This window comes from Stegastes partitus, unplaced genomic scaffold (assembly GCF_000690725.1).
Source record: "Stegastes partitus isolate 25-593 unplaced genomic scaffold, Stegastes_partitus-1.0.2 Scaffold23, whole genome shotgun sequence".
NCBI lineage: Eukaryota > Metazoa > Chordata > Actinopteri > Pomacentridae > Stegastes > Stegastes partitus.
Window position 1 is genome coordinate 374,698 of NW_007577754.1, and position 18,691 is coordinate 393,388.

At 39.8% G+C, this 18,691-nt stretch overlaps 1 protein-coding gene across 1 annotated transcript in view; it reads right to left on the reverse strand.

Moving 5' to 3' along the window:
• The window catches only part of brinp3a.1 (bone morphogenetic protein/retinoic acid inducible neural-specific 3a, tandem duplicate 1), a 59,266-nt gene that overhangs the window by 34,958 nt on the left and 5,617 nt on the right, over positions 1-18,691 (reverse strand). Inside the window, exon 3 of the mRNA XM_008295508.1 lies at positions 2,968-3,158. Within this exon, the coding sequence (XP_008293730.1) occupies positions 2,968-3,158 (191 nt within the window). The remainder of the gene's footprint in view (positions 1-2,967; positions 3,159-18,691) is intronic.

Here is an 18,691-nt window from a genome sequence, read left to right on the forward strand (position 1 = left end):
TAAGCGGTGTATAGATAATAGATGGATGGATGAATATACAGAAAAATAATGATTAAAGTTATTAGGAACAAAAGGGTGGACAAAGTCATGCAAAACTGGAACGACAGAATAAAGCACCTGTGATATATGACAGTAAGTGTAGCTGTGGGGGTCTGCAGGTCACCCAGACTGCAAAATTAACCATACGAGCCCTCGGCTATTTTCTGGGTGATTTCACTACCTTTACTTTTAATCTGTTATCTTGGTCATTATAAGGGTGAGCCATTCATGCTATATTTTGTTCCCTTCAGAACAATCAAGACTATCTGGATCTGCATCATTTGATATGATATTACCTGTATATATATTTGTTTCTACACTCGGAAAAAAAAACATATTATGAAAGTGTTGTATTTGTACATGTATCTCACCATTAAATGCTGGCAGTAGAGATATCTATAAAGTGGAGATTGTTTTGAATCTGAAAATATCTGAAACATAAAGATGGAAGAGTCCATGATGTAGAATATGAGAAAAGAAAAAGTGCTTAATACCTAACAGCAATAAATGTCAGTCAATTTACTGAAATGTTCCCATACAGCAGCCTACTTGCTATAAATAATAGGGAGTTTATGACATATTGAACTGAAAGAATGTGAAAATGAGTGAACAAACTAACAAAGATATCACTCTACAGAAATTTGATCTGTCTTTACCACGTGTGTGTACACCCACATGTACATATGTAATTAGCATAATTATAAAGTTCCAGTTCTGTTCTTTTTGTGGTATGATATTAACATATCTATACAATGAAATTCACGAGTAATTAAAACTGGCGGAATGAAAAGATGGATTCAGAGTTGTAGTAAGCTTGTAATCACTGTGAAATTTGATATATATTCAAGATTGCTTGTTCTTGCTGACATTTTATTGTACAGATGCCAACCGGCATTGTTGGGAAGGTCAAGTCATCTGGATACGTGCTGCACCACGGTGCAGTTAATACTTGACGAGCAATTAAACTGAGATGACAAGATGTGAAAAAAAGGGCTTCTGCTGGGCTCTAAGGGTTAAAGGCACCACGTGGAGTTTTTTGGTAGCAACATGGGGCAGTTTTTATGAGTGTGTCACCATTTTGTTGGTCTAGTGCGCGCACAGATGCACATGTCTGATCCTACCACTGGTTTCACACTGGTGGCAGTAATGCACCATGAAGGAGACGCACCAACAAAGGTAGTGGTGAAGACTGTCAGCAAACAATATGAATAGAAACAACAAAGAACAGGAAAATACTTTACTCTAAAAAATGTATCATATTAGGTTGCAAGGATGCACAAGGCTTTTTGATGAGTAACACTGTATATGTATGGCAGGATGTGGCTCCGGTGGTAGAGCGGGCTGCCGTCTGATCGCATGGTTGCAAGTTTGTTCCCCGCCCCTCCACAGGTGAAGTGTCCTTGGGCAAGACTGACCCCAGAGTTGCTCCCTATGGCAGGCAGCACCTTGCATGAATGTTCTTTCACCATTGGTGTGTGAATGGGTGAATGAGAAAACACTGTAAAGCGCTTTGAGTACCACTAAGGTAGAAAGGCGTGATATAAGTGCAGACCATTTACCACATATATATATATATATATATCTGTCTTCTAATCACAAGGTTGGTGGTTTGATCCACTGCCCCTCCACATGTTGAAGTGTACTTGGGCAAGACACTGAACCCGAAGTTGCTCCCAATGGCAGGCGAGCCCCTTTCATGAATGTTCTTTCACCATTGCAGTGTGAACGTGTGTGTGAATGGGTGAATAAGAAACACACTGTAAAGTGCTTTGAGCACCACGAAGGTAGAAAGGCGCTATGAAAGTGCAGACCATTTACCATATTTATTCAAAACAAGCTCAACAGAGCACCTTGAACAGAGGCTAAATGTAATACTGAAGGTTATGTTAGGCCACTTTGAGCAGCTGCATTTCTTTCCTTTTGTTTACAACAGATAATGTGCAAAACTGTCTTTCCAATCTATTTGAATACTGTTGATAGGCATCATGGCTTTGAGAGTTTATGCACTAGAGACAAAAGATGAAAAGAGCCAGCAGACGAGCTGAGAGGAGATTGTGCACCAGATAGCCACTGGAGCTTTGCAGTGCATTCCAGTACTCGAGCTAACTTAGATCTCTTGTTATGGAAACAGAGGATCCACTGGTATTTTTGTCAAACAACTACAAAGACAGATTTTATATGTTCAGTCAGAGAATATGAGCTTAAACAACCACAAACAATCCCACATTCACAGCTCAGCCAATATTTAGTTAAATATTTAGTTGCGTGAGCCGAAGCCAAGGAGCTTCATCAAATATGTTCAACTGACAAATACATTTCTGCTTTAGACTTTATTTTGAAGTATTACTTTTTGTTGCAATTCACTTTTTTGATAGCTGAGGGTCTAAAACAGCAGGGATGGGCAGGAAGAGAAAGTAGGGGGGACGAGAACACGACTTTGGCTGTGATGTGTACATCGGCTCTTTTGAGCAAAAATAGCTGCAGGAATGGGAGCTGCTGCTGGAACACAATTCTGGAATCAAATCAGAACATAAAAATCTCTTTGTCCCTTTGTAATTCAGTTTCTGGAAAGCATCACCTTTTTGTGACCTTTTTTTGTTTTTTCGCAATCTAATGTTGCATGACTTTGACATTTGAATATATCTTGGAGAAATTCCGAGTTGGCAAGGCAACTGAAAATACCCCAAGTCTCAAAAACAGTAAAAACCCAGTGAGTGTTTGAAGCAATTAGCAAACACTTGTGCACTGTGTTTTATTCACTATTAACCACTGATACAGTTTTTTAAAGTCATAAAAAGGTTCCAATAAGACTTCCTGTGAAAGCACAATGTGGATCCCTAAAATCTCCCCTTCAAGCACCTCGTTTCTCCTTGTGTGAGGGATGGTCAATTACAGTAAGGAGGACCACAACACATGTATTTTATTTACCTCCCAGTGTAGCAGAGAGCAGGAAGTGGGTTCCGTATTTCCTGATGATGTTGTCAGTGATGGCGCTAAGACTGGGCCTCCTGCCCAGCTGCCTAATGGTCTGGAGGAACTCTGGGTCCAGCGGTAAGGAAAAGCCATTGTTCTCTTGTCTCTCCAGGGCCAAGCTGTTCACCTTCCAACGGCCAAACTCCCTGAAATGTCACACAAACACATGCTCAGCGTAAACAACAACGCACAGCACATGGATGCTGCATGCAGGCTAATTGGAAAAAAGTTCGACTGAAGCCAAATGTTATACGGACACGATCAGTCCAGCGGCAGGGATCTGGGAGCTCCTTTGAGACGTTTCCGTACACAATGCAAAATCCACCAACATTAAGCTTAACAGTAGTTTTCTATTCTGTTGTTGATTTTGCTCAATTGTTGTCATTTCAAAGCAGAAGACACAGCACCTCGTGATGAGGCTCATAATGAAAATTGTTCCTTGACGGACAAAAAATTTGACGTATGCATGACCTCTGAGTGAATCCTATGTTCCACTCTTTAAAAGATGAATGGTCTCATGCTGGTTCTACCTCCGGCTTGGAGAATTGCTTTGCAACCATAGCAAAAAACATTGTGTTTCTCTACCGATTTTAAATAATAGCGCAATCTTTTCTCATCTCCAGTCACTTTCTGAGGCGCTGTGGTTGGACGGGCTATAATCATGGATGGAGTCTTGCTGCTTTCGGGGGCCTGTGTTGGAGAGAACAGGCTTCGTCTGTAGTCGTCTGATATTCAGCCTGGCCTTGGAGCATGCCAGCTGCCTTTATCTACCAAGTGCAGACTGAGTGCTGCTGCTTGATGCGTAGATTAGCTCTATTCAAATACAGCTGGTAATAATCACGGTTCTCCCCCAACCTAGCAGGGGAGAAATCGAAGACCTTTCAGTCACTTTTGGGGCGCTGACTTGTCCTTTGAGAAAAGGATTACAAATAAAATCTTACATGTATTTAAACGTATCCTTGCTTTGTAAAGCAGCACCAGGTGAGATTTTCATACAAAAAGTCGAGTTGCTGCAACACAAAACAACATTTTTCAAAGGCATGCTCAATAATGTATTGTCCAACCACTGTTCTTGTGAATAAACCAGCAAAAGAATATGAAGTTGCAAATAAATGAACGAGAATTAGAAACCTCTCTGCTGATTGAGCTCCTACATCCTCACCTGCTACAACAACAACAAAGACATTTAGAGAAGTTTGCAAATGATTATGTGATGAGGTACCATCTTTCTTCTGGTCTTGTGACAAAAAAAAACAACAAAAAAAAAATCAATTTTGAAAAGTTAAATACAATGGAAAGTCTGTTGGTTCTGATTAGAATTCTCCGTAGTTGCCTTTACACCTAGATGCTAAATGAACACAGAATGACATGAGCATCTGGGTTGTAAACAATCATCAGCCATCACTCAGACAATCCCACAACATCTGACAAGAAACACTGCATTACTTAGTTATGACTTAATTACTGCTGTTTTACAGACAATACACAAAGAATCTATTCATCATCGCAACACTCTGTTTTCTCGAGCATTTTATCCATTTTTATTATCTTGAGTTGTAAAGATGCAGTCTGGATGATGCTGTAACAAAACAGACTTATTGGACCAACTGGCAGCCGCTTCCTATCAGTATTTTCTGTAATTTATTTCTGCATTTTATTCGCCGACTTCCACAAAATTTTAGCCTTTGAGTTCGTGCATGAAGTATGTTTTCAGCTGAAATTGGCCATCCTGGTGACCGTTATTTGCAATCTCCACGGTTTGAGTTCTGCCAGCAGGAAACCTTTATTGCATTCTCCACTCTATCTCTGTCCCCTCATTTTCTGTCGTGTTTCCTTTTTTTGGACTGGATAATGTCCAGATTTCCCAAGAGACCTAAGACTGACCATGTTTCTGCTCTATTGGCTAAACTACAGTAGATACTAGTGTTGGTCAATATGACAGTTTTCTAAAAACAGATAAATCCACAGTTCTATCAAAGAAGCATCCACCAGACAAACACCTGTGACATGTAGAATGGTGCTAACATGCTGTAGCTGGTGGCAACTGATATTCTCAATACCATGAAGAAAAAACAGCATTGGCGTTTCTGTTTTTTTCTACCTGAGTTAAAGTCCAAAATGTATGTTCCTTTTAGCTCCACTTTGGTCTCCACCAACTCCTGGTAAACTCTCTGGCCCTTAAGCTGCTTGCTGGCGGTTGCTAAATTAGTCTGTCTACCATTTGTTGCTGAAGAGATAACATCCAGAAGATTTATCATAGCTTGTTTGCTGAAAACAGCTTCTTGCTGCTGCCCGACAGGGTTAATGAGGGCACTGAGACTGAGCCACGTAGTAAATGTGCAATAAAAAAAAGTAAAACAACTAGATAAAAGATGCTGAAAGGCTCCGCTGAGTGTCATTGGGTAATAATTCTATGTGAGTTGATAATGGAAGGTTAAATAAGCTTTCTCTAGTTGGACCTTGATTTGTTGGATTTTTTATTCAATTGGATATGAATACAAAATATCTCAAGAGCAGAGAATTGCACATAGTGATACTGCAGTTTCTACATTGTTTCATAGAACAATTCTGACAACCATTGCCTGCGTGGAATACCAGCTCATATAGTTTCTAAGAAGCACGATCCCTCAAACTTTCAAAAGAATTTAAGCTGTTTTCTTTGAACGCTGTTTTACTGCTTGAAATGTGTTTTACAAAGGACAAATGGAAATGGATACTAATGGAGTGTGTTTTTCTCTCCGATGTTCTCCCTATGCTCTACAGACACAAACTAACTCCCATGTGCAAAGACACAGGCACATGCATTCACACACCCTGCAGCTGCAAATATCTACACAAAGCTGCCCATGCTGCAACAACTTTGCTATCGCCCAGGATCTCACACATCACCTAGGGGTGCGGGCCTGCTGCCAATCAATTTCTCACCAATAACAATGATCCCCTGAGAAAAATACAAAACAGAAAACAGCTCATTAAGGCCTGTTTCATGTCGGTGTTTCTCTATAACGAGCGGCCATTAGTGGTTCTTTCCTTCCGCTAGGGCCCGGCTGAGGAAGAGAGCCGCGGAGAGAGAAAGAGGGAGAGCTTAACTGTGATCGACACTCTGCCTCCGTGTGCTGCTGGCTGATGGACATTTATGAATGGTGTGACAACTAAGCTGCATCATGGAGCGCACACACGCATCTGTTGTCGAAAACTTCAGTTCAACCTCACTTTTCACTCGCCACGCACATATGCGCGCGAGGAGGTTCTGCGTTTTATGGAAGACTGCAGGTTTATTTCACCCTTAACTCTTCTCAGTGAGAGGCTGAGTGACTGGAATGGCCTATCGCACACACACAACACACACACACACATGCTAGCAGCAGGTTTATTTCACCTGCAGCTCTGTTCAGCAGGGGGCTCCTTGCGCATTTACCTGTCAGCCCCCCTCTGAGCGAGCCAGAGCGCTGCATGCACCAATAGGCGAAGAGCTGCCGGAGCTGCAGGGGTCATGATCAGAGCAGGGGAGTCGCACCCCGTTACCTGTCCATCACAGTGCAGGTGTCTCAGATCCATCACAGAGTACAGGCAGCCCGAGGGCACTTCTCAGTGCCCAACATAACAAATCAGGGAATCAACCCGGTGAATAGCCTGCTGATGTAGCTGAAATATGCGACTGAGCATAGCAATTCAGACTTCAGTCAATGCAGCGTGTCACTGAGCCGACTACGGGAGAGTTTGCTTCTTCTAATCTCCCCCAGAGGTATATTAAAGTGGAAATTATTGTAAGAGAATAGAATGTTTCAAACATGCATACAAAACAGTGGATTTTAAAAACAAAAGTGGGCTTTCAGTTGTTAAAAAAAAAACATTTCACAACAGCAGTCTGAAAATCAACAAGTACCTTTAAGTGCAAAGGAGGCTTTTTGGAATGAAAATTGTAGATAATTTCTGTCCCAATACAAAATTGCCTTTTTGCTTTTGCCTTTTAAACAGACATTGCATCTACCAACAATGTCTCATTTTTAAACTTTTCTCATAGTTTTTTCTTAAATTCTTCATATCCACAAACCATATAGAATTCTATCAACACTTTATACTCTTACTGCATTATCTGTGATGTTGCATATCACAAGAGCAATTACTGCAGCAGTAGCTCTACTATTGTTGAAATCTGCCTCAATGTCACTTTCTGTGAAAAAAAAAAAAAAAAAGCACCTAAGGGAGTATCTATAAATCAGGCGTTTAGGCCACAGGTTGAAATCATGACCTGTTTTTAAACAACCCACTCTATGACAGCTTCATAATGTCATGTCCTTCACCATGCAGCCAATCTGAAATATTTTCAGAGAGATCTGAACATGCATTTAGTTGCTGGTTTTCATTAGCTTGAACACTTCTGTGCCCCCATTTACAAACAGTGCATACATGAGTCATATGTGACCAGCAACGTGTGAGAACATCATGTAATTGATGAATAACATGAACTTCTGCTCCTCCATTACATGGAGTGCTTCTGCATATAATAATGACCCTCATGACACTTAACAATTTATCCTCTACCATTTCTACGCATTCATGCATTTTCAAAACAGCAAATAGATTTATTAAATATAATGTTTTTTCAATAAAGTGTATTTCAATTTTCTCTGCAAGTTAATTAAGCTGGTATGACTAAACCTCGTAGTTCTACACCTCTCCTGGTATCTCTGTCATGCAAATTGTGTTGAGCTACAATGTGTTTTCATAAGAACACCTGAATGCTGCAGAGAAAGAAATGGGAGAGAGAAAGAAAGAAAGACAGCAAAAAAAGAAAAACAACCTCACCATGCCTTTGCAGGTGTTCCGGCTATTTGCATTCATACACTGTTTCCAACAGCGAGCTGATGACTGTTAAAGACAGTTTTCTTCCATCTCTCATTTCTTCGCTGTTTCAGTCAGATAGTGTATAATGATTTTGCAGCAGTTAGGTCCAGATCATTGCTCTACATATCAAAACTCTGGATTCAAACTGTGATTCACAAAAAGAAAATGGGCAATATTTACACATGAGAGAAAATGTGTATTGCAATTTAGGCATGTTTTCCTTCTATTGTATTGTAATTAATGCTCATTTTGAGTCACGTCAGTGGTATAAAGGGGAGGACATGTATTCAATGCCTTTCTTTATTTAATTGCCTCAGGAAATTCAAATTTCACCTGTGGCTTATGCAGGATTGACCTCTTATTTAAATTGCATATTTGTCTTTCATTGCACGAGTTCTGCTACATATCGTGTGCTCCAAAATGCACTTGAGATCAGCCTGTTTATGCACTTTTCATATTTTATTTTGATTCATTTTTGTTTAAATGGGAAATCTAATTGCTGGTTGGATTTGCTTCACTGGCACAATATTCTGTACACAGAAAGTACTGTGTTTTTGTTCAAACCAAAAAAGTTAACACTCAGGACCAGGGTTCACACTCCTCTTGTAGTTATGTTTAGACAGTAAAAGCTCTTTGGTTAAGTTTTGGGAAATATTTCAGTAAAGTAGTTAATTTGTGCTTCGGGTCATACTTTCGCAAAGCTAAGCCATGCACTGTGAGTTCTGAAACACGACCATGAAAAACTGCTTAATAAGGCTCAGTTGCAGAAGCAAATCCCTCAGACGTGGCAGATATGTATTACAAGAACAGATATTGCCAGAAAATAAATGAGACTAGATTCTAATTTATCACTGAAATGATATACATCATTTTGTGAACAGAATTTTACGACCAATATTTCCACATTATCAATGATACCTGGGCACCATTACATTTTGTATGTATAAAAAATGTATAAATTTAGAAGATGGGGTTGGCAAATCGATAACTCACCATGGGATAATTAGTTTTTATAGTTTGAATATTTAAAATAACAACATTCCGGGATGACTCTATTAAATTACGTTTTAAAAAAAAAAGAGAAGACACAAAAAATCCTTATACTTCTTGATAATTTGCATTTCTCTAGTCGAATCCAAAAAGAAAGAAAAACAACAACAACAAAAACTACTTGCAAACAATATCTACCTTACAATGACAGGGAAAACATTGGCTTATCATCAATAAGGACTAAGTGAGAACATATTGTTGTGTTTTGTAGCTGGGTTACCCCAGATACCAAAATAACCCACTGTGCAAAACAGTTGCTTGATGTAGACTCAAAGTTATTTCAAGGACCTCCCTAAAGAGAATAGTGCAAAATGGGAGAAAAGTCCTTCATGCTTCATTCAGTAAGATAAACCAAATTACATTTATTTGGAAGACCTTGCAAGCAAACCTCAACCGCTCAGCTGTTTTTAACACTACAGATTTTTTTTCTTCTTCTTTGGTGCAGTTTGCTTTTTTTCCTCCTCTTCATTTAATCTAATGTGACATTGATCCTTCTCAATATTCATGCATCATTAGCAACAGGAAGATGATTTTAGAAATTAAGAATTACAAACAAAGAGGCTTTTCTTTAGAGTGACATCAAAAGGAATTCTACACATGCCAGTCCCATAGTGAGAATTATCCTGAAAGGCACCTTCATAGTGGCACTCATCAACTTTGTTAATTGAGCTGCTGATGATCCTGTCTTAACAAGAGAGTTGGAGAGTGAAATGAGAGTGGGAGTAAGATGGGAGAGAAGAAGATAGACTCTAGCTGCATCTTTTAGTCATCGACCCTCCACAGAGACAAACTGGGACACAAAGAAAGATCAAGATGGGAAAAAAAAGAGAGTGTAATGATGTAGTTAATAGCTGCTGGTTGTGAACGTTTCACAGTTTATCCAACAACATCAAATAAACATCAGTCCATTAATTTGCGAAAATCCTATTAAACCTGCTGAGAGGTCCTTTAAACAAGCCAGTGTGCTTCCTGCTCATTTTGATTTTCCATGCCTTTGATGCTACTAAGTGTTTTTCAAGTACAAATTTTGAACACTGTGACAACGTGACCACTGTCATTGACATCCTAAAGCTCCTGTAGAGGATAAACCTTTTTCACAGCAGACACCTTGACTTGTCACAATAGGAAAAGAACCGCTGTATTAATGAGGATGTAATTCCACTTAAGGGAGGTCCTGTGTTTGTCCATGCTGGTTCAGTGTTATGGCTGATTGGGGCACCTAATAGAACTGACCCATAATTACTACACCTGTGCTTTCCCTACTGTGACAAGTTAAATCTCTGCTGTGAAACACTTCTATTAAGATTAATTAGACAGAAGATGCAAAATAATGCAAAGGAAGGCAACTTAGGCCTGCCCTGGGCCAAGATTACACTGCAGGAGTTCCAGGCCCCTCTCTTTGCCAATCAGAGGAGAAATCTGGTCTCGGATCTTGGTCTGAACTGTTCAGCCAAGATTATTTGCTAATGCGAGAGGTTTTCAGATCCAGTCTTCAACATCTCCAGCTGCAAGAAGTTCAGAAGTTAAAATCAGGATGGGTGTGATTATCATGGTCCCGCTAGAGCAGCAGACACTGTTGCCAAGCAGCACTAAACATTCCAAGCCCCTGAGGCAAACATTAGCTCCAGATATGAAAATTGATTGTTAAAACTTCCAGATTGTATTGAGTGCAGCTCCCCAAGCCCTTTCTCAACTACACTCGTTTAAGCCTTCTTCTTTGCATTACCGCAAGTTCTTGCACTGCGGTCTCCATTTTGTTTACACCTGCTTCCCCATGAGATCACATGAAGCGAACTGCTTCCTGACTGCTGTAATGTGTGTGTGTGCTGCGCGATCATTTTTTAATCTTGTATGTATGTCTGAGACTAGTAATATCTGCAAAATTTCACTTCATGTGCATGATGCAACCAGGCTTCAAAATGTGTTAGGATTTTAAAGCTCCTGTGGTGTGAGCCCGGCTTTACTGGACAACTTATTCAGTTACCTCGGTATTTAGCTGTCAAACTAACTTCCCACATACTGTGTAACTACATGGCTTTGACTTACTAGATTTTTTGCCACAGTGTGCATGATGAAGACAGAAAGGGGGACCCAAGTGCAGACACAAAACAGGCTGACAGGAACAGTTTAGTGCTTTTATTAAAAGCATACAGAGAGGTAGGAGTGGTGCATGTGGCAGAAAACCAGAGCATCCACATTACACAATGGTAATGGAAATGCAGTGGAACCCTGAGTGACACAGTGGGATGGCAGGTATATACAATGGGAGCTGATTGAAGAATAAAAAAAAAACAAGTAATGCGATTGTGGAAGTCAGAGCTGGGTCATTAGGGAGTGAGCTACAGTTGGGCAGGTGGGTGTGGAGATTCAGGTGATCAGGACCTCAGAGCAATCCCAGAGGACAGCTGGTTGACAGATAGAGTGCCCGGAAATGAGGTGAAATAGTGAAAATAAACCAGGCTGAAATAAGAATTGTGACATTTTGCTTCTTTTTCCACTTTAGCATCATAGATAAACTATTCAAGAATAATGCTGAACAGATGGACTGACGAGGCCTAAAGTCAGACAGGGGAAGACTGAAGTAACTCATTATCATTCTTTATTCAGGAGTGTCTGGCAGCCTTGCAATGACAACAACACTCAAGATACTCTAAGACATGTGCCTGACCATAAACTACGTCTTCGTTGCACGTTCCATTTGATACGACTTAAAGATATGAGAATGCAGTGCATTAATCAGTAAGCTGCATAAGATTTGGGCCGAACAAGAAAAAGCTTATTTTGCTTGCAATCAAGTTGATCCCATGAACCTTGGGCTATTTACAGAGAAATTGCACTTCGTCTACTTTTAGGCTTGTATATTGATCATTGTAAGGGTTAGTCATACATATAATATCTTATCTCTCCAGACCTTTGTCTTCTTTACATGTATCCCACGATAAAATTCTGGTAGTAGAGATATATTCTCATAATTTTGTCAGGGAGATTGTCTAGACCAGGGGTATTCAATTAAAAGTCACTGAGGTCCAGTTATTAAAATTTTCTCCAAGTCAAAGGTCTGAACCGAAGTCCAGTTTGTGTCTTATAGCCTTCCCCTATGGCCACATTTTCATGGTTTCAACAATACTTATTGTCAATTTTCAGTACAGAATATGTTTAACTGAGTGCACTGTTAGCTCTTTTACCATATATATAAGTAGTCCCTGACAAAAATAAAATGAGGCCTTTATTTCAGATTAAAGAAAACAAAAATCTCAGAATAAAATACATTTAAAAAAGTGCAAACAGAGCCCAATAACCCTTTTATCTCTTAAATTAAAGAGGTCCCAGACTAAAGAACTGAAGGCCTCCACTTCAAGTAAAAAAGTCAACATCCTCAGAAAACAATAAATAAAAGGTTTCATTTGCACGTTGCTGGGAGGTAAATGTGGTGATGAGTCGGATAGATCTGTCATACTGGGCTTGCAGCTCAGTTATTTTGCGTGCCCTCAGCTCGGACTTCAGGGGATAACTTTGCTCAAAAGAGCTGTACTTTGTCTCGTAGTGGCGCTTCACGTTGCTACCTTTAATTAATGTCACGTTTTCAAAGCATATGAGACACACTGGTTGTGAACTGCTGACGGAAGAATGAACATACATTTCTCCATCCACTCATCTTCAAAGCAGCGGATTTATTCATCAACCTTCCTTCTTCTGAAGCAAGCCATGCCGTAATCACTGTCTCTTCCTCTCTGCTCTGCTGTATAGGCAAGCGCCAAGAGGCAGCGGCAGCGAGCTACCGAACGATTTGATTAGCTCAACTGAGTGGCGCTATTGCCATATTAACTGGAGTAGCAGCGCCTGCTGTCTATAGCCGCGACTGTCGGAAAAAATGCTCCATGAAAATCTGTTATCGTGAATTTATCAGAGATTGGTCATGAGTCCGGACAGAACCATCACTCGGTCAGGATCTGGACCGAGGTCCGCCATTTGGTGATGCCTGGTGTAGAATCTGGTGATACCAGAATTGTAGTAGTGGGATACTGTATGACTTAGCATTTTGGAAAAAAGTATGTGCTTAGTGATACATGTACTTGTTTCATTCACTTCACTGTTTACATACTCTAGCCTTCTTGCAGAGATGGTAAACCAGGCCCATATTTGACCCCACCTCAATTCAATTCAATTCAATTTGATTTACAGAGCATCACTTCACAACATATGCCATTTTAAGGCACTTCACATAGTAAGGTGAAGACTTTACAAAAATTTATAGAGAGAAACCCAACAAAACCAAAGATTAATTTGGATTTCCTTTGAGCAAGCACTTGGCAACAGTGGAGGGATTAGAAAAACAACAACAAAAAAAGCCACTCTCTTTTACTGGGTAAGCCTCATGTCCTCAAAAAAGGGGCTGCCAATAGCCGCTTTGCCTTGGTCCCCCACAGTCAGGAATCCTCACCGCTTATTTGTACACACATGAACTGTGCTCATCTTTTGACCACAACTCTTGAATCATTGCAACACCAAGAAAACACATTATGCTATGCTTATTTTTTATTCAAAGTGTTTTGTCAGCATGATGCTGGAGACGTAAAGCAGAAAGTAGCCGGATTTTCATAACCAGATTACATGACAACACTCTGGTATCATCATAATAACATCTGCAATTTATTTTTATTGGTGGAACACTGTGGAACAACATGGAGTTCCTGACTTATTTAACTGAAAAGCTAGAGTGTGAAAATGGCTCGAAAATTCAGGAAAGATATTGCTTTACAGAATGTTTGATTCTTCATCTGACTTTGTCACTATGTACATATATGCAGCATCATTACAAAGCTCTTGTTCTGCTCTTTTTTGTGACATGTGATCCATATTTATGCAATGAAGGGTCCAGGAGTAATTCAAACCATGTGTATACAAGTTGGAACTGTGGCTAATTTAGTTGTAAAATCAAAATGATTTCTCTGCCTACACTTAGCTGGGCAGACACCTTCACAGCTGCCCTAACCCCAGTCTCAAAATTACTGGAAATCGTGCATTTTCATTTTAAATGTCTGCTAGAAGTCAGTGCTACTACTTTGTGAGCATTTCAACTCAGAACAGAAGCATGTGACTTTAGATACAGTGTGTCAGGGTCGAAGGGTTAAGCTAATTATTTGCTGGCTGAAGTTACACAAGCATACATACTCTAAAGAATGCTGGCAATGTTCTCAGCTAATTCTCAGCAAGAAAGTGAATAATAATATGCTATTTCTTTAAAGCACTGAATGGACTGTAAGAAAACAGTTGCACAATTTCCATTCAGACACTTCATGGACCCGCTCATCTACCCTGATCGCTTCCTAAAAAGGTTTTCTTGCGTTGCTTCTGCCTTTGCTTCTCGAAGACAACTGTCACGTTTAGCACACAAATAGCTTGTAAGCATGAACCATTTTGCCAAGGCTCATTTTAACTGTCCTCATTAGTAAGTGCTGCCATCTTTCTGGCCCTTTGTTAAAGGAAATAAACTAATATTTATATTTTGTGAGTGTATGCATCAACTGTGCATGCAGCTCATTACTGTTGTCGCTGCGTTATTACCACTTTTGTTCAACAATGTTGATGTTCTTTGCCAACCAGAAGGAGAACAATAGACATCTCTGCAGAAATCAGAGTAGGACACAAAGAGGCTCCAGAGAAGGAGCAAAGTGATGGAGGGGGAAGAGCTCGAACCAGACAACAGGGACTGATAGAGAAGAGATAAGCCCCATGCTCTGTCATCATGGACAATGTGAGATCACTGGACAAAGAGGTGGACAAGCTTACGGCCTTTGCGAGGAACTGAGGGTCCTTTCATAAGTCTACTCCTACAGTAAAATATTCTGGACCCAATCGGCACCATTGACGGCTTTTAGATGATTCAGGTACACTGGAATAAATCCGTGAGTGGAAAGATAAGAGGCAGATAGCTTGTTGCTGTTACGACCAACAAATTGTGGCACTTTGGTCAAATTACGGTGACGGAACATTTCTGTCCACATGTAACTGTTGGCTGTGGGAGCTACATTCACATACATAGCAAGGGAGTTTTCATGTGCCGTTTTGGCTGGCGTTTACATGCCTTGTTCCACTAAGCTGGAAACTGTGAGTGATGTCATCCACTCTGTGACAACTTTTTACATACTTAAGGAAAAGTTGCAAAGCAATCGTCATGCAGATATTCTTTATTTGGAGCAGATTCTGGTATTTGGTTTTCATATAGTACTATTTTACCAGGGCCTTGTCGATGTCAAAGAAATTACTATGCAGTAGACAAGCATGCTGCTGCAATAGCTGAGGCAGAGCACTAAAATCGCATTATCAGTGGCTCATTCACAAGTTGCACGGCTAACAGCTGACAAACTACTTACTGATGCAGCCATGTATCATTGACAATGATGTTATGTGCTTGTGTTGAGAAGAATCATCTTTGTTGCTTCGATTCTTTGAAAACTCCCCCAAAGAGCAGAGTCTGTCAAATACAAAACAGTTTGAGTGGTCACCTCTGACGTTATTGTCTCTGACTGAGCGGATTACTTGCTTTTATTTCCCAAGCAAAACCAAAGAAAACCCATCTTTACAACTACCATTTGTATAAAATAGTAACTGTCGCTTTCTTTTTCCTGTTCCTTTTTAGCACAGCTTTAAAATTTAAATGTTGTCAGAAGAAAAGGAAAACATGGGTTTTTACCATTCCACCACATCTTTTTCTTACTGAGGTGATTCAAACACAGGCCAATTTTTTGAAATTGTGGAACACTGCACACTGTGAAAAAAAAGAAGAAGCAGGTACAATGCTGTAGGGGAGTGAGCTTTGTTAAAAAAAAAGCAATTGCATTATTGATTTGTGGCTTCCATGAATATCACTATGCCTCTGATAAAAGAAAACAAGGGCAGCTCAGAGGGAGCGAGATCATGATTTGCAGGAAGGTTTGCTGACATGAAGACTGCTTATCCCCTTTGTACTGCAATTTGTCATAACACTGTTGACAAGTGACTGCTCTTCACACACAAAACAAGGAATGCCTGGAATCACATTGTCTACATAATGAGGCGTGCGCATGCTGTTAATACACGCTGTGTATACACACTCAACCTCACCAACACAGACATACACAAATGAATGAAACAGATCATAGAGGAGCCACCAGCTACAGTAAATCCTGCTCTTTGTGACACAGTTTCCTTCTGTCAACAACAGGCCAACATGGGCTTTTAAGAATAATCATCACATACTGTGGCTCTGTACGATATAGCTCACATCAAAGCAGAAGCACACCACATACGGACATTTTCACACAAAATCAAGCTCTGTATTCTGTGTTGTGGACAGTGTTCATAAATGTTTAACACTTAATTACCGGAGATAGCCAGAGAGGTTACAAGCAAACTTAAACTCCAAACGAAACTAAAATTTCTGTTTAGACAAGGCACTTGCAGTGAACATGCCATTCTTTCTATTATGGCAAACTCACCACAATTAACAATATATGCTTAAATCGAAACATTGTGCTGTAAAATTGAATGTACATTTTCATTTGGGTAATACTTTTAACATTTGTTTTCTCTTTCAAGCATGTGCAGTAAAAATGTGTTTGTAACCTTTTTCGATCAAAGAGTTGAGTAAAATGCAATCATACTGCACAGCACTGCTCAAAATCACTGTGTTGCGTTTGGGGCTTCAAGGGGCAGCTTCACACTGTGGTGACTCACACCAGTTTAAAATTATTGATTTGACTTATAGGTTATAGAACTCCATTGCCAACACATCTTAAAAGGTTTCTGCTTCGTGTTTCTGTGAGATGGTCAATAACCCAACAAAAGCTGTTATTGAGGTACTTGTTTGTGTTCTACTCCGTCATTGTAACATTTCCTGCCATTGACACTAGCTTGACATTTAGGCAGAGAGAATCCATAGCCTTAATGCTAGGTGTTGGTGGTGTGCTCTTCTTTGAGTCAGGCCTCAAACTACAATCTAAGACGGTTTTGCGAATGCATTTTGGTATAGAAATCTTGCTGATTCTTAAGGGACAAACAAATGCCTAGTGAAGCCAGTTTACAGACCACAACTCAGTGATCACAGCTCAAGCCATCCATGCCAAATTTACTCAAATGCTGATGCAGAGTCTCTCTTTCCTAAAAGCTGATTCTATGGACCTCTGGCCCTGATAACTCCCCCATCACACACTTGTCAGAAGCCATAAGCTCTGCGCTGGATGAAGTCCTCGTCACTGCCATTGCTGCTGGTGATCAAGAAGAGGAGGCTGCTCTGTTTCTGTCCTGAGGACACGTTCAACCTCAGACCGGAGGACGACGGAGTGACTTGTCTCCATCGCTGCTCTCATTGAACAAGCTGCTCAGGCATTTATGCGTGAGAGCAAAATGTAGTTTGAAAGAAACTGTCTCTCATTGTACACTTGTGTTCTCTCTGGATATGTTCTGCAAAGTGTTTGCTGAAGAGCTTTATCACAATCATTTCCAGACATTAATGTATTGATTATAAGCAAATAAAACCACTGCAGGGAGGATCAACAGCCGAGGCCTGCAAATGCATTCGACAATGTGTACCACAAGGTCAGATTTCATTTGGTTACGTGTGTCAGAAATGTGGGGAGGCAGAGGGGAAGAGCTGGAATGTGTTCTGAATTTAAAGAAACAGCACCAGCAATAAATGAAGCACAAAATAAACCAACTGTATCCAATTCTGCATTTTTTACTCTAAGTACACCAAGGTTAAACAGTAAAAGGAAAAACACCGGATTTTTGCTTTTCCTAAATTGTTTGTGACTTCCTGACAAGCTCGTACTTTACTATTTCTCAGTTCCTATACAATTCAACTATATTAACAATTAGGTTTTAAGGGCATTGTACTTTTTGCTGGATTTCATTTTTCATGACATATCACAAATGTTGCCATTTATTTTACTTTTTTTCTAACTCCTTTACAGTCATAAGTTAGACGAGGTAGGACTTATCACCCTGGAAACCCACAAAATGGAGGGCGAGATTCAAACATGTTGTGAAAAAGTTAGATTTTAAGCCAAACCGTGACATTTTACCCAAACCTATCTATGTAGCTTTGGGGGCCTTAACCAAACCACATAACCTGTGAAAATGAAATGTACAGTAACTAGTTAAAATTAAACTTAAATCTAACAATAACTGTCTCACATGTGACGTGGATCCTGACCTGCGGAGTGAAGGTTCAATTGCTTCCTTATGCAGTCTTACCTTTAGGGAGAATATATTAGTTTGTTTCAGAAATGGAAATGAGAGTGCAGTTTAGTTGTACAGGAACATCATTTCCAGAGATAGGGTTTGAAAAAATTGTTGGAGTTGGATGGTTTGGTTCTATCAAACCCGCAAGATAATTAACCGTGTTTCTAATCCTAGTTGTCACGTAAAATAAGTGTCAAAACAGGCTGTCATTGCCATTAAAAAAATTAACCATCGAAGCATTTTCTCAACTGCTGCACTTGTTTTTTTTTTTTTTTGCTTTTTTTTGGCAGGATTATCATCACCATTAAAAATGAGTCATTAGACCATTTTGTGACCTACAATCTCTACAATTAAGATTTATTAGGTTTTGGTAGTGAAAGCCTTTTATTAGGTTAAGTAAATGTCATGTATGTGGGAAGCAAATGTTTTTCCCGCCATGACCTCAGGTGCAATTTGCATTTCTCAAAGAGGTCTGTGGAAATGGAAATAAAAGTTGTTTTTCAAATGGGAATGAAAGATCAGGAGGAACGTTGAAAGTTTTCTTTTTGATAAACAAAAT